Here is a 23,568-nt window from a genome sequence, read left to right as displayed (position 1 = left end):
GGAGCAGAATGATAACAAGGGAAGTCAGGTTCAAATCCCACTGCACTTCTTGTGATCTTGGGCATGTCATTTAACCTCCCTACCCATCTTCAAATCATTGCGCAAAGCCCACCTCTTCAATGTCGCCTTCGGCACCTAACCACTACACCTCTACTCAGGAAATCTAGACTGCCCCAACTTGACATTTCGTCATTTATATTGTAAGCTCCTTTGAGCAGGGACCGTCCTTTGTTCATTTGTACAGCGCTGCGTAACCCTAGTAGCAGTCTAGAAATGTTAAGTAGTAGTAGTAGTAGTAGTAATTTAACCTCATTGCCTCATATATTTATTTAATACATTTATATCTCGCTTTTATCCAAGGTGAGTAACAATATTCACATACAAATTTACATAGATGTCACATACATAGTCTTCAACAGTCATCACAAACATGGTTTTAACTGGGTGGCAGTTACAATAATATGGAGAGGGCAGTCGCCTGTCATATACACAGTCTAAAGTCTTCGACGGGTTGTAGTTGTAATTATGTGGCGAGGAGACATGATCAGTAAAATGGGTGCCGGGTGCGGTTGAAAAGAAACACAAAACTAGGAACGAAGTTAACTAGACAGGCCCTCATGTGGTTGGAAAGGCAATCACCAACAGATGCGTTTTTAGTAACCTCGAATGGTTGAGTGTCTTCAAATGCTCTCAGGTATACCGGTAGGGCATTCCACAAAGATGGAATGCCCTACCGGTATACCTGAGAGCATTGTAAGCCGTCATGAGGATAGGAAAATACCCACTGTATCCTCATTCTGAGCTATTCCTGAAAAAGGCACGAGCTAAATCCAAAATCCCTTCCACCTCTTCCCTACCTTTTGGGCTTGTGCTCACAGACTGTCAAGACTAATTTGTAAAGGCAATGTGCCTCCCCATCCTTGCACGACAACCAGGGTGGTTGCCCTACTTGCCCACATCTTGCAATTACAATGCTGAAAAAGAACTAGTGTTGAACTCCGACAGCTCACAGCGCTCCACAAATATTCAATGGGGTTTCGTGGGCCTTCAGTTTTCTTCTACTGAAGCAGCCTATGCAACATAACCAGTATCTCTTTCTACCGAGTATGCAGAAGTATATAGAATATGTCAGTTGCATAAGCCAGTGGGAGTCTGCCTTCCCACCCCCCACTTTGGGCTCCAGCACCCTCCGCTTTAATGGGTGAGTGGAGGAGTAGCCTACTGGTTAGAGCACCGGTCTTGACATCCAGAGGTGGCCTGTTCAAATCCCCTCTGCTGCTCCTTGTGATCATGGGAAAGTCACTTAACCCTCCATTTCCTCACGTACAAACTTAGATTGTGAGCCTCCAGGGACAGAGAAATGACCAATGTACCTGAATGTAACTCACCTTGAGCTACTACTGAAAAGGTGTGAGCAAAATCTAATAAAAATAACAAATAATATCTGGCGGGGATGTCCAAGACCTGCCAGCTGAAGAGGTCTCCTCCTGCACAAGTCCCCCTTGCAGCTAGAATAGTGCCTAAGTCAGCCAGTGCACATCAGCTAACAAAGCCGGAACTCTTGCACATGGTCAGTTAGGCGACTGACACTGAACTGAGCACACATGGGAGTGCTGGCATGCCTCCGACTTGAGCGCTGCTCTGGATGCATTAGGGATTTTGGCTGGCAGGGCTTGGGCATCCCCACCAGTAAAGGTATGGTTAATGAGGGGGACTTCCGGTTATGCCACTGGAATGTGTACCGAACCACTAAATTTAGCACCTCAGGCTGCTCAGTGGTGTCAGCTAGGTTTCTTCCCCTTCCCCAACAGCTACAAGGGTTGACTGTGAAACTCATCTTCCTTTAGTGGAAAGGGAAGGAATCTAGGAGTCTGGGTTTCATGATAACCAGACCATGCAAATTAACGACTGCCTTAGACCAAACATATATGGATCCCGTTCTACTCATTGTGAATGTCTTGGAAACCAGACTTTCTTTGATGGCTTAGGCAGAGAGTCTACAGTTGCCTTCATGGACTGGCCTACAAACAGCTGCAGAACAACTATTTTCATGCTTAAAATAGGGAGAATTGAGTAAGGAGTTAAGGCTAGTTGCTCTATTCATAGAACTCCTGGCATCAGGCTAGAAGGCTGCTCATTAGATCTTCTAGTTGTTCTGTAAGACATCATTCATTTTTTTTCCTAATGTGCATAGGTCATGTAAATAATTCCAAGCCCCAGTTGAAGCTCTGAGGAAGCAATAATCAACCCCCACACACATCTGCCTCAGATCATAGCTTAGATCTTTCCTCCGAACAGGTCTTTCGGTTGGTGCTCGCTGAGCATCACAAAACATCCTACAATGACTCCCTTTCAAAAAACCAAGTACATCTGTGCTTCTCGAGATTCCTAACAAGATGGCTAAGTGAGTGACTCCACAAGGTCAAAACGCCCAGTACTGCTTCTTTAAGGGAGGTGTCAAGAACAAAACATGGAAAATGATGACTGATAAAAGCCATACAGACCATCCAGTCTGCCCATCCATACCATCTGCTATCTCTTCCTCCCCCTAAAAGATACCACGTATGTCCCACGATTTCTTGAATTCAGATATATTCCTCATCTTTACCACCTCCACCAGGAGGCTGTTCCATATATCCACCATCCTTTCCATAAAGTAGTATTTTCCTCAGATTACTTCCAAGTCTAACTTCATTTTATGCCTTCTTGTTCCAGAACTTTCTTTCAGTTGAAAGATACCTGCCTCCTGTGCATTTATGCCGTGGAGACGGGTCATTTCTGTCCTGTCCCTAGCTCTGATGTGAGTAGGAGGTTGCACCGAGGCTTAACGTAGACTGAGCCAAAACCAAGTAATCTGCATGGTTATGTCGGGAAAGTGTCAGCTTCCATTAGTCATGGGCTTAACAGTTAAGATTACACACTAATAGAGATAGGATGAAATGTAATACAAAGGAATGATCTAACAACTTACAATTCCAAAAACTGCTAAAAAATCAGTTCTTCACCAATTCATTCCAGAATTTGTTACATTAGTTAATAATCTTTTCTCTTTTCTGTATTGTGAATCTATCAAGATGTCCACTATTTGTAGTTCATTTGCTAATCTGTATTTGAAAGTAGAAAGCTGAAAAGTTACAATTTTTGCCACAGCAGCCCAGGAACACACTAGGGATGAGAGTTATTAACTGCAGAAACCTGAGCAAAGTCTGGCATGCCTTGTTAAATTTATGACTCACTGGCTCCTTGTCATCTGGGCAGGCTGAGACCAGTGGCGTAGCCAGACCCAGTATTTTGGATGGGCCCAGAACTAACTTAGATGGGCCCTTCCACTGCATGGCACTCCACAACCTCCCCCCCTCCCCCCCCGGAGATTAAAAAAAAAAAAAGATTTTTTTCACCTACCCCACATCAACATCTCTCCTCCTCTGTGGCATCCCAGCATCTGCCCGCCCATTGCTGATTCCCGTCCCTCCCTGGTGTACCTTACAGACGTCCCCAGCACCTGCAGTGAAATTATTGCTGCCTGTGCCGGCCCTGCAGGCTTCCATTGGCCGGCTCCCGTCAGACAGGAAATGATGAAAGCTAGAGTGGCATCCAGCCAGCAGGCGCAGGATGGACGGGGTTCAGCGACGGGTGGGCACATACTGGGACACCACAGAGGAGAGATATTGATGTGGGGTGCCACCACTGGGTGGGCCCGAGCGAAAAAAGGATGGGCCCAATGGTTGAGACCATCCTGATCTTTCTCCGTTAAGGCAATGGATGGCTTTCTTCAGCCAAATAAAATAAGCCAGAACTGATCTGGCCCTGCAGAACAGCACCGTGCTTGAAAGTAGAGGCCAGGGCCAGCTTTGGTTATGATCAATAGCTGCCTGAGTGAGAAGTTTGTACAAATTTGAAAGTTAACAACTATGGTCAAGTGTTTCTCTTTTATTTAAAAAACAAAACAAAAAAAAGCAGATAAACAGAGGGTTTGATTAGATAACCCAGTAATTCCCAAACTGTTCTTTGAACTCTCTTCAGGGGTTCCACAAGAAAGTGAAATACAATATTTTATTTTGCATCAGTGTTTAGCGTTCAGTACAAGCTGTATCATCTGGTCACTATGAGGCAGGAGCAATCCCCAGTCACTACTAACCATTCTGGTTCTGCTGACAAAATGACTGGGGATTGTTCCTGCTCCCTATGGCAAGCCTGGGGGGGGATACTGCACTCAAGTGTATGGAAAAATATTGTAAGGGTTCTGCCATACTAAAAAGTTTGTGAATCACTGACATAACCTCTCGAGGTTCCTTCCCATCCTAATTTTTCCAAGATAATAATTTTTGCTTCTTTGAAAGGGCACTTCAGCTTGACGAGAGCATGATTCGAACCCAAGTCCCAGGGGCTTCCCTTAATAGTAACTGAATACTCTCACTGACAAAGTACATCACCTTTCCCGTTCATGCAGTGAAGTCACCACCCCACAATTCAGCACAAAATAATCTTATATTTTACTAGGTGAGAATGAAAAAGTGGTTTGTGGAGTCCACGTTCTCTCTTCCTGACCTTCGTATTTCTCTGGCACAACACAGGCGTCATCGGCGTAAACCCTCATCTGTTTCTCATAGCTACATCCTGCGAGAGAAAAAGAGAACACCAGACATCAGCAGATAAGATTACTTGGCCCACCCAGCCTGACTCTGGGATTACAGGCCTTTAGGATCTGTGTGCTTCTCTTTTCCTTCTCTGGTTCAAATCCCACTGCTGCTCCTTCTGACCTTGGGCAAGCACTAGCCCCGCCTCTGCCACTCAATCTCCGCTAAGCTTCTGAGGATCCCTGTTCGGAAGGAATGGATCCTCAGAAGCTTAGCGGAGATTGGGTGGCAGAGCCGGTGGTGGGAGGCGGGGCTAGTGCCGGGCAGACTTCTACGGTCTGTGCCCTGAAAATGACAGATACAAATCAAGGTCAGGTATACACAAAGTAGCACATACGAGTTTATCTTATTGGGCAAACTGGATGGACCGTGCGGGTCTTTCTTTGCCATCATCTACTATGACTCAGGTACAAAAAAATTAGGGCCCTTTTACTAAAGGGCATTAAGATTTGGAGTTATCACGGATTTTAGTCTGTGTTAACTGCAAATCCAATGCTGCTATTTTTAAGGGTATTTTTTAATACCGTTCATGCACTAATGTAATCATTAGCCCAGGTAATGGGATTTCAAGCAGGATCACTTAGCGTCTCGCTAGCAGGATAATGTTGCCCCTGCCTCCTCCCAGAGGAGATCCTTGAAAATCGCTATTGCGCAGGTTACCGCGTGCTAAAAGGGAAATGCATGCACGAGTTAAGAGCTTAACCAGGGCTGTGGAGTTGGAGTCTGAGCCAGTAAAAATGTACCGACTCCAACTCCAGCTTCAAAACAAAACAAAATTAAGAACTTAATAGCAGCCAGGAATAGCAACATTCCAGAATCCCAAATAGTAGCAACATTCCATGTAGAACCCCAAAGAATAGGAAGATTCTGGAATCCTAAAGAGTAACAAGATTCCATGCTACCAATCCCGGGACAAGTAGTGGCTTCCACTATGTCTATTTTAATAGCGGACTATGGACTTTTCCATATGGAAAATACTACCGGTGCCCCCAAACTATGACACATTGGTCACATCTGGCCTACCATGCCAAATGTTAGATGGGAATGTCAGCTTGATCATAACCTGGAGGTGGAAGCAGAGGAGACGTCCACAGAAAGATGTAACAAAGCTTTTATGCTGGAACTAAAAGATCGTTGAGTTATTTAGGAGTTACTGAATAGGCTTCTCTTAACTCAAAGTTCTTTATGCCGGAGAACCATCTTATCTGTCAAACGTTGTTATCCCATATACCACTTCTTGTAATCTTCAATCTTTAGACGCCAATCATCTTACTCTGCTGTCACTTGGACATGTTTACTTGAAGTCTACGAGATCTGCCGCCTTCTTTTTGTCACCAAGATTATGGAATGATCTCCCTCCCGAGATTCGGAATGAATCATCTTTGATCAATTTTAAATTCAAAATTGAAAACTCTATATTTTCCAATTGGCTTTTGGGTCCTAAATGCTGTAGAGTGTGTCCTGTAACCAGCCTAGAGGGCTTGTATCCGTATTCTTAATTTTTATTTACTTTTAATTTTTTTTGTGTTTATATAGTCACTGTTTTAGTTACCCTTCTAGAATGAATGTAGTGCTCTTTCCTATTACCTTTTCTTTTAATTTTCCAATCAACATAGTACACGAACAAGAACTTGTACAGGCACAGAGACGAGGAATGCCCTCACCACTCAACTTGGAACAAAGAATAACTCTGCAATGACCTTTTTATAAGAAGAACCCCTCCCCCAGGCATACACTTCCACCCATCATGCACACATACCAAAACCTCATCGAACAACCTCCAGCTCCTCTCCAACATGCATCCGCACATCACTCATTCTAGAAGAAAGAAAAAGCCCCCCTCCCCCATTTTCAATTGCTTTTAATTTTGTTATTGTAAATCGCACTGACCTTGCTGTATCAAGTCTCAATAAACAAACATCCATAAGGGGTCTGTCTCAGGGACTCTATAATGTAACAATGTCCACTCAGGCAGTGGGTTACATTTTGCGGTGCGTCACCAGAAGATACCCCACCACTAGCTAGCTGCCGGCGACGCTGACCCCAGATATTCAATGCCGGGCTGTTTCTGGTGACTAGCATTGAATATTGGGGTTTTTTGGCCAGCTCTACCTGAACAGTCTATGTGAATATTCAGCACTGGCTGGTTAAGTTAATAGCGGGCAAAGATAGGGCTGCTATTTATGTGGTCCAATTTGCCCGCTGAACTTATTCGGCCATTGCTTGAATGTTTGTGGTATAGCCGGTTAGCCACTATGTGCCAATATTCAGCAGAGATAGCTGGCTAAGCACTATTTAACTGGCCAGGAGCTGTTCTTGGCTGGTTAAAAGCTCCGAGTACTAGGCCCATTGTTTCTTGTTGGGTCACTTGAAGGCAGGAGGTTGTATTCTGGACCTCAGTCCTTCTTGGTTAACTTAAGGAGGCTTTATCATCAAATTGGTTAGGACTGTAAATGCCTCCGAGGGTGAAACAGGCAGTGGGATGCCCATTGTTTAAAAAAAAAAAAAAAAAAGAAGGTCTTGATTGATAACTACAAGGAAATCCACAATCAAATTATTGAAAACCCTTTGAAGATTAGCAGATGTCAGGATGTGGCTTCGCCAGTGTCTGTGTCAGATCTGCTTCGATGTAATATATTAAAAAAAAAGTGTCACAGTAACATTTACACCACAAGTTGTACAAGCTCTACTGCATTGTTTACAGACAGCAGATAGAGGTGGTCCAGTTCCAACTTGGTTCCGTTCACTCCTATAAGAATGGACTTGGATCTGTTTGGAATTCTCTCTGCTCAGGGTACCACAGGGTCATATACTGTGGTCTATGTGGTAGCATATACTTGTTTAAAATGTTTAATTAAAGCCTCTTGCGTTTTGGTTGAACCTCAAAAGCTATACTTTCAAGCTGCAGGTCTACGACATTCAGTTATTGCTTTTTTGATATGCAGCACAATCGAGGTTCCCTTACAATTCATGTTCTGATTCCGTTGTCAGTTAAATCGTCATCTCACAACTATCTGGTTCTCGATCTGACCAAAACAGAGATTCTTTGGGTGACTCGTTCGCCTTTGCTGAGCTCAGCAATCTTCCTGTGGAAGAGATGTCGATGCCCATCTCCTCAGCGATCCATAATTTGGGGGGTAAAATCAACTCTGCTCACGTAAAGAGGTAGTTATGGCTACTTTTAAGTTCTGCTTTTTATATGCATTAACTATGTTTAAAATCCAAAGGATTTTTATTTATTTTTAAAGGCATTGATGCTTAGCTGTAGAGTGATGTAAACGCTGTTTAACTGGGTTTCTCTAAAACATTTTTCGAGGGTACTGGAGGTTGTTCAGAGTTCCATTGCTCAGTTGCTTCTGAGTATAAAAAAAAAAAAAAAAAAAAAAAAAAAGAGGACTGTATGACCTCTGATCTGGTGAAACTTCATTGGTTGCCGTTTAAAAATCGGACTGCGCAGCCTGAACTGAACCGGTGTCGGCAGCCGACATATTTGAAGGACAAAAAACTGAGGCTACCGCTAGTTGAAACAACTCAAACGACTTGACACAGCTCCTGTGTTTTGGCGTCAAAACGCCTGCTTCAGGAGTCTTGTGATGTTCGGTGTACAAAGGTAGGTATTGTTTCCAAGATCTCGTACAGCTTTAAATGAATAAAGTCGATCCAAAGTCTGAACACGCTTGGAACTTCCAGTTGTTTCAATGAAGATCACCTTTGTGGACTAACGTCTCCCTCGGTTTTTTGGAAGAGCTTATCTACCCTACTCCTTGAACTCTCTCTTGCCCATGCACGTAGGGACTGAGCGTTTCTTCACTTTATGTGGCCATGATATAAGCTGGCATATTCATTGCTTTCTGTGGGAAGGAGTTTATTAACTGTCCCCACCATCACAGTAGAGGTTTACTGGCCACTGGGGGCTTCTGATTTCTCTGTGGCTAGACCTGTTTTATAGATTCTCTTCCCAAATCTCTTTGATCGTTAAATTAGTCTTCATTCAGGAAGCAGCAGCAGACTTTTTGTTTGTTTCAAGAAGCTTTTAGCATACGAGGTCTGATTGTTCTTTTAATTAGTTCTGTTGTTACTATTCAGGATGTGACCTAATAGTCCCTTCCCCTCCATCCCCCCCTTCCCAGATGATCTCAGTTCATGATAATGTTTGCTTATATTTTTTGGGTAGCGTATGTTTTGAGTTTTGTATGGTCATAGTTTTTAGTGATTCCGTGTTGAGATTGTGATCTGCCTTGCTAAATTAGATTGTTAGCCAGGTTATACGTTTGCAACAATAAAATTCGTTATGGTCTCCAGCCTGACTGGTATCACTAGCCTCCTCTCAGGGAGCCTGGTACCTGCTGGCCCAGGAAGAGTTGTGGCCATGGGCAGGCAAGTTGGGCCAAAGGTAGGCAGGCCCTGGCCGAGCCTCTGCAGAAAACAGCTGTCAGAGAAGGCCCAGCCTGGGGTTGCTCACTACCAGTGATGGAGGGGAAAAGAAGGTAAAAGGAAAGCAAGTGGGGAGGACCTCTGGTAGGAGGGAAGACACTTGGGAAGTGAGGTAAATCCAAAGGGAGAAGCTGACACCTTTTAAAAGAAAAGGAAGACATTCTGGGTAAGAGGCTGAGAGAAAACCTGAGGGTGTGGGGGGAATACACTAAATCAGATGCCTTTTTCAACTCAAATTTCATTAGTCCGTTCCTCAGGTGCATCAATTCCAAAGAGCCTCAACAATCCATTTTTCTGCAGGCCACCGTTACAAGAGAATTAAACTTCTTAGTCCATCTGCCATGAGCCAGGAACACATTTTGTTAACTGCTAAAATCACACACAACAGGGGATTTCCCAGGCAAGCAGCTAAGAGTCAGCCCTGCTTATTGTAAAGTCATAGCAAAACTGTAGCACATCAAAGGCCCCAGTTAGCTGAAGAAAACTTTAAAGCTGCACTTTTAATTGAGTGTGTGTGGGGGGGGGGGGGGGGGGGGGGGGGGGGGGTGTTAGTTAGTTAGGAAAACAGCCTACCTTCAGCTCCTGCATGGTTTGGGTACCCTTCTATATTCATGTACACTGAAGGACAACCAGGCACATCTGCAAAGGAACAAAAGCACGAGTTAAAAAAAAAGAAAAAAAAGAGGCAGTGTGAGCTTATCCGACACAGGTGTGGTTCATCCCACAATGGCAAGAGCTTGGACCAGCTGAAGGACCTGCCTAGACTCCGAGTACTACCTGTCTCAACTTTTCATCATCATTGTTATTCCAAGCACAAAGTGTCACTGTCACGGAACCAGTAAGCAGAATATTCACTATTAAAAGACAAAAGATACAGAAAGGCGATAGTCCCTCCATACAGCAGATGGGCAAGACCACACAGCACGCAGCTCCTTGGGGCCTTGGGCAAGTCACTTAACCCTCCACTACCTCAGATAAAAAGTCGGATTGTGAGGGCACCACCTGAATGTACACTCTCTCAATAGCTTTAAGGCTTGCAAGCAGTATATATAAAATAAATAAGCAAAATGAGATTAGACTTACTGAATACAAAGTTACTATGGACTGGAGGAAAAGTCCATAGTCTGCTATTGAGACAGACATGGGGAGCAACTACTTGCCCTGGGATTTGTAGTATGGAGTGTTGCCACAATTTGGGTTTCTGCCAGGTACTTGTGACCTGGCTTGGCCACTGTTTAGAAAACAGGATACTGGGCTATATGGACCATTGGTCTGACCTAGTACAGTTACTCTTATATTCTTACTAGTAAAAAAGGCCCGTTTCTGCCGCTGATGAAACGGGCCCTAGCCGGCACCGGACTCCCTTCCCCTCCCCTTATGCTTGTCTCCCTGGTGGTCTAGAGGTACCTGTTCGGTCGGGGCAGGAAAGAAAGAGCCCCCTCTTTCCTGCCCGTAGCGGTGCTACTAGCTTCCTTGCTGCATCGTGTGGGAGTCCGGCTCTCGACGTTTCAAAATGGCTGCCGAGAGTTGAAGTCTCGCGAGGCAGCTTCAACTCTCGGCGGCCATTTTGATTCGCCGAGAGCCGGACTCAGACACGATGCAGCCGAGCAGCTAGCAGCAGCGCTCCGGGCAGGAAAGCGGGGGTTCCTTCGTTCCTGCCCAAGCGAACAGGTACAAGGGGATGGGAGGTGACAGGGGGGGAGGGAAGGTGATGAGTGTGGTACCGGGGGAGGGCCGGTACCTTGAAAGGGGCCGGGGTGATGGGTACGTCGTCATTTGCGGCTGGGATTTGTTGGAAGGGGAGGAGTAGGGAAACTCCCCCCATGCGTTGATTTGCCTTGTTTTCGTGTTCCGCCCTCGACGTCATCACGTATGCCGCGAGGGCGGGGCATGCAGACATGGTGAGTGTTGTGGCTTCACCACCATGAAGTTACGAACCGGTGTGTGAGTGCCTGCAGTGACGTCAGTGTCCTCAGAACGTTGAGGGTGCATTTTATTATAGTAGATGTACTTTTGGACAGCAGGATGCAACATGACTCAAGTGTGTTATAAATCCTTAAAAAAGAGGCACAGGGAAAGCTAGAAGGATGCTTGGGTGCACAGGGAAAGGAATGGCAAGTAGGAAAAAGGAGGTGGTAATGCCCCTGTATAAGACTCTGGTGAGAACTCATTTAGAATATTGTGTACAATTCTGGAGACCACACCTTCAAAAAGATATAAACAGGATGCAGTTGGTCCAGAGGGCGGCTACTACAATGGTCAGTGGTCTTCATCATAAAAAGAGTACGGGGACAGAAGATCTCAATATGTATTTTTTGGAAGAAAGGCAGCAAAGTATAGATACGATATACACATTTAAATACCTCCTGAGACATAAATGGATGGGAGGTGAATCTCTTTGAACTGAAAGGAAGCTCTCTACACTAATCTCAGACCTGGACTTGTTTATTTGGCATAAATGTTGAGTGGCAAAGACTGAACTTCTTACATTTCCTCCCAAATCCACTTACCCTTTCCACATTTTACTGTCTCTGTTGTTAATACCATCATTACCCCTATCTCCACAGCCTACAATCTTGGGGTCATGTTTGATTAGTCTCTCTCCTCTGCACGTCCTGAATACTGTAGAAAACCTGATGGCGTGTTTTTGCAATATTTCCAAATTTATCATTTTTTTTTCTCAACTCACTACCAAAACCCTTACCCACTTTCTTGTCACATCCCAGTTAGACTACTGCAACCTCCTCCACACAGGTCTTCCAAGCAGCTGTCCCTCAAATATTTGAAAGGTATTAATCCGCAAACGAACCTTTTCCGGAGATGGGAAGGTGGTAGAACGAGAGGACATGAAATGAGATTGAAGGGGGGCAGACTCAAGAAAAACGTTAGGAAGTATTTTTTCACGGAGAGAGTAGTGGATGCTTGGAATGCCCTCCCGCGGGAGGTGGTGGAAATGAAAACGGTAACGGAATTCAAACATGCGTGGGATAAGCATAAAGGAATCCTGTGCAGAAGGAATGGATCCTCAGGAGCTTAGTCAAGATCAGGAGGCGGGGCTGGTGGTTGGGAGGCGGGGATAGTGCTGGACAGACTTGTACGGTCTGTGCCAGAGCCGGTGGTGGCCAGTGGGTCTGGTGGTTGGGAGGCGGGGATAGTGCTGGACAGACTTGTACGGTCTGTGCCAGAGCCGGTGGTTGAGAGGCAGGGCTGGTGGTTGGGAGGTGGGGATAGTGCTGGGCAGACTTATACGATCTGTGCCCTGAAGAGCACAGATACAATCAAAGTAGGGTATACACAAAAAGCAGCAAATATGAGTTATCTTGTTGGGCAGACTGGATGGACCGTGCAGGTCTTTTTCTGCCGTCATCTACTATGTTCTCCACTCCAGCTTCATTGAAATTCAGCTGCAAGACTTTTTGTTCTCCAGCATCTAGACTTAAGTATCCCTCTTTTCGTTACTGTACATTGGCTCTTTAACTGCCCCCACATTCAAAGCAAACTATTTCCTCTTATCAACACACGCATTCACTCTCTGCAGCTCCACACTACCTCTCCTCTCTCATCACTTCCTATGTCCTCCTCGTTACCTTCATTTGTAAGAACATAAGCATCGTTCATTTCTTCTAAGACTTGCATTCATAATGACGATTTGACTTATTGAAGGTTCCACCTTCTCCAGCTCTCTTGCTTTTTTATTCTTTCTTCTCCCCAGAAAAAGTCGAAGGCTGCCAGCTGGATCCAGATTTGAAGGACAGGGTTGATCCAGTCCTGTAGTCTTGTTTTTTTTAGGGACTGCAATGGGGAAATCAGAAACTACAAGTCCCTGCATGCAACAGGGTAAACCCAAGACTGGACCAATTCTGTCCTGCTAATCTGGATCCAGCTGGCAGCCTTAGACTAGCAGGATATTATTATAGAGATTCATGGTGCATGCACATGGACAACACTCAAGGGGAAGGGCATTGTGACAAAGACGCTGCGAGATCATAGCCTCTGTATGTAAGATTCCATTCAAGGTCCCTGTGGGCTGCAGGCAATGGTAATGACAGTGTGGCATCACATCAGCTCACCTTACAGAACGGGAGGGGGGGGGGGAGGAGGGCGATGATCTCAGCTACCTCTGTGCAGTGAAAGAGTACACCCCGGCCAGCCCAACAGGGACTTCTAGTCTTTCTTGTGTCCTCCATTTTGTGAATGAAATTCCTGCCGCTTTCTTCAGTGGGGAAGGCAGCCGGGGGAGGGGGGCTTGGATATGCTTGAGGAGAGGGATGAGCAGTTCAAGGTCACATAATGGAATCTTCAAAGCTGCAGTAAAATGCTTTGAAATTTTCTTTCAAATCTATGAAGGCTACAGAATAAGAAGCCACTTGGAGGAGGAAAAGAGAAGCACTGACAGATTTATAATTTTAGTAGATTTTTGTATACTTTTAAATTTTTTTTTTTTTTTTGTTACATTTGTACCCCGCGCTTTCCCACTCATGGCAGGCTCAATGCGGTAGGCAATGGAGGGTTAAGTGACTGAAGTGGGAATCGAACTCCGTTCCTCAGTTCCCCAGGACCACAGCCCACCACCCTAACCACTAGGCCACTCCTCCACTCTGGCAGTTACAGCCCAATTGGGTTGCACCCCAAACTGGAACTATGACACAAGTCGGCATTTGTAGCTTACCTACCAGGTTTTAAATTTCTCTCGTCCCCCTTCATCCATCCAGTAATCAAAGTGGCAGCCTTCTGCTTCAGAAACACAGACCTGACACCAGTCCACACTCAGCCTGCCTGCAGGTGTCACTGCTGAGCAATGGCCGAGTCTTCCTCGCCCCTTTCCTCTCAGGGGGCTAACACAGCCTCTGCAGCCTCCCAAGTCCAACCAGCCTAATGAGCAAGCTCTAGAAGCTGAACCCACATTTCCTCACAGCTTAGGCCAGAATACTAGGATCAAGTCCACGGGACGGACTCTCTTGCTTCTTTGAAAAAAAAGAGACAAGAAAATAGCTTCCAAGCTCTTTTTGAAACTACTCTTGGAGAAATTCAGCACACATCTTATTTCTTGTACAGAACCCCCCCCCCCCCCCCCTTTGTAAGGGCTCCTCCTGCCCCCACCATCGCCACTGCATTTGTTTCCCTCCTCAGGTTCCACCGTCTTACTATTACTTGACATTTCTAAAGCGCTACTAGGGTTACGCAGCACTGTACAATTTAACATAGAAGGACAGTCCCTGCTCAAAGGAGCTTACAATCTAAAGGACAAATGTACAGTCAGTCAAATAGGTGCAGTGTAGATTTCCTGAAAGGTATAAAGGTTAGGTGCCAAAAGCAACATTGAAGAGGTGGGCTTTGAGCAAGGATTTGAAGATGGGTAGGGAGGGGGCTTGGCGTAAGGGCTCAGGAAGTTGATTCCAAGCATAGGGTGAGGCGAGGCAGAATGGGCGGAGCCTGGAGTTGGCAGTGGTGGAGAAGGGTACCGAGAGAAGGGATTTGTCCTGTGAGCGGAGGTTACGGGCGGGAACGTAAGGGGAGATGAGGGTAGAGAGGTAGTGAGGGGCAGCAGACTGAATGCATTTGTAGGTAAGAAGGAGAAGCTTGAACTGAATGCGGTATCTGATTGGAAGCCAGTGAAGTGACCTGAGGAGAGGGGTGATATGAGTATATCGGTTCAGGCAGAATATAAGACGTGCAGCAGAGTTCTGGACGGATTGAAGGGGGGATAGATGGCTAAGTGGGAGGCCAGTAAGGAGTAGGTCTTCAGCTCTCTTAGCTTTTATTCCTTCCTCTCCCCAGAAAAAGTTCAACCCCCAGTTTCTCTGCTCCTTCTCTAAGGTAAATACCTCCCATTCCCGTCCTCCTGCCCAAACCTGTTTATTCATTTGTTCACCACCCTCTAGTAGCACTGTCTTCCACGGTCCTCTGTTCTCACCCCTCAGCATTCACCGTGCACTCCCCCCTCCCCTGTTCTCCCTTTAACTCCCACCAAGCCCTCAGTTCTGTCCGTGAGGTCTCTTCAAACACAAACCCCCCACCTCACATTCCTCTTCCCCTCAATGGCACACACATTACCCTATCTTTCTCTGCCCCCCCTCAGCTGTCCCACACCTTTCTCCAACCCCTCAGCTGGAATGGCAAGAGGAAGTAGTGCACAGCTGCACATCAGGTTGTGCTCGGTCTCCTTTGCTGTCCTAGGCCCAATTGTTCCTTTGAACCGTGTGGACCTCCATACAGCTACATGGTTTAAACAGTTGGGTCCAAGATAGTAGAGGACATGGCCCTGTCTTCATCACAGTAGGAAGACAGAAAGGAAAACCAAGCTGTGATGTGCTACGGAGCTGCTTCCTGCACTGAATTCTGTCCAGATGAGGAATTTGCAAATTTTGCATTGCACAGTTGTGCAGAATTGCTCCAGGAGTACATAAGAGTTGCTGTACTGGCAGTGGCATAGCTACCATTCAGGAAGTCCAGCCTCCTGTTGAACCAACAGGACTTCTATCAGTCTTTTTTCCTCTTCCCCCCACCCCTCCCCGGATCCAGCATCTCTCTCTTGTCCTCCAAACTCTCAGAGCGTGACTGGCAGAGGCAGCAATGAAAACAGGCTCACTTGGGCAGATCCACCACGATCTTTCCTCTGCCACGTTCCATCTACTCTGATGTAACTTTCCTATGGGCAACAGATCTGGCTAGAAGCAGCCTATTTTCAGGTGATGGAACTCCTCTCATATGAGGAAAGATTAAAAAGGTTAGGGCTCTTCAGCTTGGAAAAGAGAAGGATGAGGGGAGATGTGATTGGGTCTACAAAATCCTGAGTGGTGTAGAATGAGTAAGTGAATCAATCTAATATAATAAAACGCACCGTCAACGTTCTGAAGACAACGTTCTGAAGTCACTCAAACACTCCCTGGCTGTAGGGTTCGTGGATTCATGGTGTGAAGCCAGCCAGCCAGCCAGCCGTCTCTGCCCCGCCCTTGCGTCAAAAGTCATGACGTCGAGGGCGGAAAAACAAACAAACAAACGGATTTACCTCCGTGGTGGCGGTTCAGGCAGCGTAGCGTCAGGGAAGGAGGCGGCGCTTCCGACGTCTCTAGCCTTCCCTTCGCTGTGTTCCGCCTTCTTCTGACGTCAAGGATGACGTCAGAAGAAGGTGGAACACAGCGAAGGGAAGGCTAGACGTCGGGAGCGCCGCCTCCTTCCCTGACGCTGCCGGAACCGCCACGGAGGTAAATTAAAAAAGAAAAAAAAAAAAAAAAGGGATGTTGGGGGGAGAGAAGAGGGTGGGCAGTAAAGTTGAACAATGGGAGCGGGAGGGCAGGGGAGAAACGACAGCATGGATGCGAAGGGGGGGGGGGGGGGGGGGGGAGAAGAGGGCGGGCCAGGCTGGGACATGGGAGAGAGAGGAGCATGGATGCGAGGGGGGGTCATGGAAGGGAGAGAGGGGAATTGCTGGAAAAGGATGAATGGAGGGGGCAGGGGACAGAGGAGCATGGATGGATATGGATTGGGAGGGCAGGGCTCAGGGAGAGAGGGGAATTGCTGGATAGGGATGAATGGAGGGGGCAGGTGACAGAGGAGCATGGATGGATATGGATTGGCAGGGCAGGGCTCAGGGAGAGAGGGGAATTGCTGGAAAGGGATGAATGGAGGGGGCAGGGGACAGAGGAGCATGGATGGGCATGGATTGGGAGGGCAGGGCTCAGGGAGAGAGGGGAATTGCTGGATAGGGATGAATGGAGGGGACAGATGGGCATGGATGGATATGGATTGCAGGGCTCAGGGAGCGAGGGGAATTGCTGGATAGGGATGAATGGAGGGGGCAGGTGACAGAGGAGCATGGATGGGCATGGATTGGGAGGGCAGGGCTCAGGGAGAGAGGGAAATTGCTGGATAGGGATGAATGGAGGGGACAGATGGGCATGGATGGATATGGATTGCAGGGCAGGGCTCAGGGAGAGAGGGGAATTGCTGGATAGGGATGAATAGAGGGGGCAGGTGACAGAGGAGCATGGATGGGCATGGATTGGGAGGGCAGGGCTCAGGGAGCGAGGGGAATTGCTGGATAGGGATGAATGGAGGGGGCAGGTGACAGAGGAGCATGGATGGGCATGGATTGGGAGGGCATGGCTCAGGGAGAGAGGGGAATTGCTGGAAAAGGATGAATGGAGGGGGCAGGGGACAGATGGGCATGGATTGGGAGGGCAGGGCTCACACTCTCTCTCTCATATACAATGTCTTTCTGACTCTCACTCTCACACACTCTGTCTCACACTGTATCACATTCACTCTCTATGTGCCACACAGTCACTCACACACTCGCTTGGTCTCATACACTCACTCTCACAGAGAATCTGTGTCTCACACACACTCTCTCGCACACACACTCTCTCTCACACTGTGTCTCACATACACACTTGCACACACTCTCATTCACACACACACACACACACACTCACACCCAGACTCACTCTCTCTCTCACACACACACTCTCTCACAAACACACTCACACCCAGACTCACTCTCTCTCTCTCACACACACACTTTCACTCTGTCTCTCACACAGTCACTCTCACATACACTTTCCCAAACATACACACTCCGAGGAAAACCTTGCTAGCGCCCGTTTCATTTGTGTCAGAAACGGGCCTTTTTTACTAGTTTTTTAATAATTCTAAAAAGTACAAAGACTAGGGGCTACTCAAGGAATAGTTACGCTCTGGAACTCTTTGCCGGAGGACGAAATAACAGCTGTTATTATTTATTTGTTACATTTGTACCCCACATTTCCCCACCTATTTGCAGGCTCAATGTGGCTTACATAGTACCATGAGGCGTTAGTCGCCTTCAATGATGAAACAAATACAAAGTGATGTTATTATCAAAGAGGTTCATGTGTTACACATAGAGAAGAAGAGTTATAAAGTGTTCATTACGGGCTTTGGTTTTGTTGTGGTGCTGGGTTCAGGCACTTAAGTTGGGTCAGTAGGGTATGCCTTTTCGAACAGGATGGTCTTTAGTGATTTCCGGAAGCTAAGGTGGTTGTAGGTTGTTTTTATGGCTTTCGGTAGTGCATTCCACAGTTGCGTGCTTATATAGAAGCTGGATCCGTAAATTGATTTGTACTTGAGTCCCTTCCAGCTAGGGTAGTGAAGATTTAAGTATGTTCGTAATGGTCTGATTGTGTTTCTGGTTGGCAGGTCTATAAGGTCCGTCATATATCCACGGGCTTCGCCATAGATAATTTTGTGGACCAGGGTGCAGATTTTGAAAGTTATACGTTCTTTAATTGGGAGCCAGTGCAGTTTCTCGGAGGGGTTTGGCACTTTCGAATCACGATTTTCCAAATATAAGCCTGGCTGCTGTGTTTTGAGCAGTCTGTAGTTTATGAGTTGCCCTTTGCATCCCGCATAAATTCCATTGCAGTAGTCTGCATAGCTTAGTACCATTGATTGTATTAGGTTATGGAATGTTGCCCTCAAACTCACGCGTTTGAATTTCCACATTGAGTGGAACATTTTCTTGATTATGGAGTTAACTTGGCTCTCGAGTCAATTATGTCACTGAGGATTTTCAGACCTTCTGAAATAGGGAGGGTGTGGTCTGGGGTGACTAAGTTTGTAGGTATGTTCATATTATATTGGGATGAGAGAGTGTGTTTTTTCTGTATTGAGTTTAAATTGGAATGCATTCATGAGTTCATGCTGTCCAAGTTGAGGTTGATTTCGTTGGTGATTTCTGTCAGATCATGTTTGAACGGGATGTATATTGTAACGTCGTCTGCATAGATGAATGGGTTGAGGCCCTGGGTGGAAAAAGATTTGGCTAATGGGGTCATCATCAGGTTGAAAAGTGATAGTGGTGACCCTTTAGGTACTCCGCAGTCTGCTTTCCACGGTGATGACATATTTGAGTTCGATTTCACTTGGTATGTTCTGGAGGTTAGGAAACCCTTGATCCAACTGAGTATGTTTCCACTAATCCCTAAGTAGTCTAGGAGTCTTAGTAGTATGTTATGTTTTACCATGTCGAATTGGAGAAGTATGCTTTTGCCTGTTGCTATTTCCTGCTTGAATTTGGCCAGGAGGGTGGTTAGCACTGTTTTGGTGCTATGGTGGGAGCGAAATCCTGATTGTGATTCATGTAGTATTGAGAATTTGTGTATGTAATCAGTGAGTTGCTTTGTCATCATACTTTCCATCAGTTTGACCGCTAGTGGGATAGATGCTACTGGGTGGTAGTTGGCGAGTTCATTTGTGTTTTTCCTGTTAGTGTATCTGGGTTTAAAAAAAGGTTTGGACAAGTTCCTGGAGGAAAAGTCCATAGTCTGCTATTGAGACAGACATGGGAAGCAACTGCTTGCCCTTGGATTTGTAGCATGGAATGTTGCCATGATCTGGGTTTTTGCTAGGTACTTGTGACCTGGCTTGGCCATTGTTGGAAACAGGGTACTGGGCTATATGGACCATTAGTCTGACCCAGTATGGTTTTTCTTATGTTCATCTCTGCCTCTGCAAACCACCTGCTGTGGAACCATGGGGGGGGGGGGGGGGGGAGACAAAGGGGAGACAGACACGCACTCGGGACGAAATGTTAGAAGAATGGTGAGAGACAGAGATGCTATATCACAAGGAGAGACAGGGTCGAGATGCGAGAGATGCCAGTCACAGGTTGAGGAGGGAAGGGAGCAGGAGGAAGGGAAAGGGGAGAAGCTGGACATGGGAGACAACACAGAAAAGATGCTGGGTATGAACGGAACAAAAGGGACAGGGGACACAAAGGCACCATATTGGACACAGGAGGAGAATAGGGATAGGGACATAGACGGGAGATGCTGGACAAGACAGATAAGGAAGCATAGGGAAGATAGAGAATAAATGTCAAAAAGAACAGGAAACCCTGGAATGAGAGTTAAGCAAAAAAGAAAAGCAGGAGAAACACACTGGGATCAAAGCAATGCTCAAACAAAAAGGTAGAGACTGTATTTTTTCTGAATTTAATTGTAACTGTTTAAAAAGAACTTTGATATACCACACAGAGGGGAGACATGATACAGGTATATAAAATAATGAGTGGAGTGGAACAGGTGGATGTGAAGCGTCTGTTCACGCTTTGCAAAAATACTAGGACTAGGGGGCATGCGATGAAACTACAGTGTAGTAAACTTAAAACAAATCGGAGAAAATTTTTCTTCACCCAACGCGTAATTAAACTCTGGAGTTCGTTGCCGGAGAAAGTGGTGAAGGCGGTTAGCTTGGCAGAGTTTAAAAAGGGGTTGGACGGTTTCCTAAAGAACAAGTCCATAAACCACTACTAAACGGACTTGGAAAAATCCACAATTCCGGGAATAACATGTATAGAATGTTTGTACGTTTGGGAAGCTTGCCAGGTGCCCTTGGCCTGGATTGGCCGCTGTCGTGGACAGGATGCTGCGCTCGCTGGACCCTTGGTTTTTTCCCAGTGTGGCATTACTTATGTACAGAAATAGAAAAACACCATTTTAAACAAGACAAACACAGATACAAAAAGATCAATCATACCAAAACAAAACATAAAATACAATCACGGTGCACTAGGCATAAAAAAACAAACAAAAAACAACCTGTTACTCCATTGCCCCGAGTGGCATTAAGGAGGAGAGAAAACCTGGTCAAAGAAGTAGAGTTGTAAAGCTTTCCTAAAGAGAGAAAAATGGATAAACCACGTACTGGTTAGGGGTAAGGAATTCCATAAACTGGGAGCTAGAAAAAAAAGAAGGCCAAATGTCAAATGGATTCGTAATTCGAAGAACTGGGCAAAGGGAGAACCAAAGGCCATGAATAGACAATTTCAGCCATGGGGAAGGAAACGGGTCAAGACAAGTTGTCAGGCTCATGTTAGAAAATGATTTGCAGAGTACTGTCAGGGAAGGAAGAGAAAAAAGTGGTCCACTGAGATGCGTGAATAAATGTAAAAGAATTAGAAGAGGGGGAACCAGGAGTAGAGGGGGCAACAGAAGGGAAAAGCCCAGGGAACTTGGCACCTTATCACAGAAATAGGTTGTAAGACGATCAACTTTGGTGGGTTTTTCTGTTAACTGAGAAATCAATTATCATCTGACCAAACGATGAGGCCTGAAAAAAAATGTAATACGTCAGCTTTGGGAAATGTCCATCTCTGATGTTGTGCATTTCAGTTTCTGTTCCTATTACTATATCAGGTTTGTTTTGCTGGAGATCTGAAGCTTCCTCCTCCTCCCAAGTTCCTGCCATTTTGAGAGATGTGGTGTTCTAGGGGAGCCCATCTTAATTTTTCCACCAGGGGCCCATTCAGTCCTAGCTATGCCATTGCCTCCCTGTATTGCTAATTCCCTCAAGTTGTATTGTCATAAGAACAGCCATACTGGGTCAGACCAATGGTTCATATAGCCCAGTATCCCGCCTAACAGAAGTACCTGCAGAGTCAGTGTAAGTAAACATTAATAAAGGTTACTCAAATATTTTTTGAAAAGGTTAACATCCATATATAGAAGGTGTGGCCTAGTGTTAGAATTCTAGCCTTGGATGAGCAGAAATCGTGATGCATAAGTTTGAGCTCTTCCTCCCCACCCCCTCCAACTTTCAGTGGCTCTGGGCAAGTCCCTTTGCCTCGGTTCAAACGACTAAAGTTAGATAATCCTACTAATGGCTTTGTTAGTCTTATTCCTCTCATATTGTATCCTAATACAAGGTTGTTTCTTCTGCATTATCTATATATATATATATATATAAAACTCACCCTCAACGTTCTATTGTCTGATGTCACTGAAGCCAAGGTTCATAAGTTCGAAGCTCTGAAGCCACGAAAAACACAGTCTCGGGGCCCCGCCCTCGCGTCAAACGTTATGACGTTGAGGGCGGAGCAATTCACTCACATCGACAGCGGCCAGGGCGGCGCAATGGCGTCACTGACGACGAAGGTGCGTTGGGTGGGGGGGCCAGAGTCACACATCGACGGCGACCACGGCGGCACAATGGCGTCACTAACAACGAAGGTGTGTTGGGTGGGGGGTCAGAGGAAAGCCTTGCTAGCGCCTGTTTCATTGGCTCCAGAAACGGGCCTTTTTTTTTTTACTAGTACTAAATAATTAAGAATGAAGGCGTGAACATTTTATTATGAACACATGCCTGAGTTTAGAATGCTGCCTGTATATAACAGAATGAATGAATCAAGTGTCCCACCTTTCTCATCATTTCATTTTTTCTGCTGCAATTGCAGAGCTGGTCACCTAAATTTTCCCAGATGAGGCAGACGTAGTCTTATTTTAAAGAGAAAGGACATCATTCCTCCTCCAGTCAACGCCGACATTCGGAATTTATCTCCATGGAGCTTCTCTGTGACTGATGGATTGGCTTTAGAGTGAAAGGATGTATGTGTGACAACATGATTTGCAGTTGCTTTCAGAGTGTCAATTTTGCTGACTGTGGGCAGGTTTTAAAAAGGTTTACTGTGATTTTGCAAGCTACGATGGAGTTCATTTATCATGTCCAAAGGCAGCCAACACAGAAAATTATTGCTAACCGGATTATTTCCCTCATCTCCATTCACTCTATGGCCAAGAGATATACAGTACTAAGTACTCCACCTCACAGCTACTTAAGGTGGCCAATAAGAGACTTGCAAAGAACACACTACACCTAGTCTCCATTAGATCTTTGGATGCAGAGAACAGAGCACCCTTCGAGCTCCGTGAAGGCAATCCAGACGGCTCACACAACAAAGGCAGACTAGCAAAGCTTTCCACCCTTTACCTTTGCAACCACTCTGGCACTGTCAGATCCTGCTGATGCGTTAATACTGTGTATGTTCATAAGATTAATCATCTGTGTCTTTAGAGGATGGGATTTGATATACCTTTTTCAGCTTATAATCAAAGTAGTCGTTTATGTATCATATACTGTACTGATTTTGTACGTGGAGCACTAGAGGCTTGTTCTGACTCACAAGAAGCTGCAATGGGAACTGAACCCGGTTCCTCTGGTTCTCAGCCCACTGTACTAACCACTAGGCTACACTCCAGTGATGGTGCATACATAGCCCTGCAAGACAGGACATTTTAGAAGGCCTAAAAGCAGTAAAAAAAACAACCAAACAAAATTCCTCAGGCGTCATGAAATTCCATTCTATACTTTAAACATTTCTTTATCTGCTTCCCATACTGACTCCCCCCCCCCCCCCCCAAAAAAGGAACAAACAGCATGGGATATCAGTCAAGAAAACAGCTCAAGTGCAAGCTTTGATTCCACGTGCCCAGCCTTCTAACCTATCGAAATATGAAAACACATCAAAGTGCTGCCATTTTAACCAATTCAGGCAGATCCTCACTGTGAAGCTTCAGTTCTTTTGATTTATAAGACTGAAGAATACCCATCAGGCCCAGGCATGTTCCCTCTGTACAAAACAGTGCAAATGAATGGTAGAAGACAATGGATAAGGAGATACCATACCTACATACCTTGCATTTTCTAGGGTTAATCAAATTTGGCCCCATAGTTTTATTGT

The 23,568-nt window shown here is 45.8% G+C and overlaps 1 protein-coding gene across 1 annotated transcript in view; it reads right to left on the bottom strand.

Annotated features, from left to right (window-relative positions):
• ETV4 (ETS variant transcription factor 4) overlaps window positions 1-23,568 on the bottom strand; it is a 125,114-nt gene that overhangs the window by 17,338 nt on the left and 84,208 nt on the right. The window contains exons 9-10 of the mRNA XM_030220966.1: window positions 9,645-9,710; window positions 4,549-4,617 (exon numbers count right to left, since the gene is read on the bottom strand). Coding sequence (XP_030076826.1) covers window positions 4,549-4,617; window positions 9,645-9,710 — 135 coding nt within the window. The remainder of the gene's footprint in view (window positions 1-4,548; window positions 4,618-9,644; window positions 9,711-23,568) is intronic.

Source organism: Microcaecilia unicolor, chromosome 12 (assembly GCF_901765095.1).
Source record: "Microcaecilia unicolor chromosome 12, aMicUni1.1, whole genome shotgun sequence".
NCBI lineage: Eukaryota > Metazoa > Chordata > Amphibia > Gymnophiona > Siphonopidae > Microcaecilia > Microcaecilia unicolor.
Note: the sequence above shows the minus strand (reverse complement) of the source record. Positions and strands in the feature narration are given on the sequence as shown.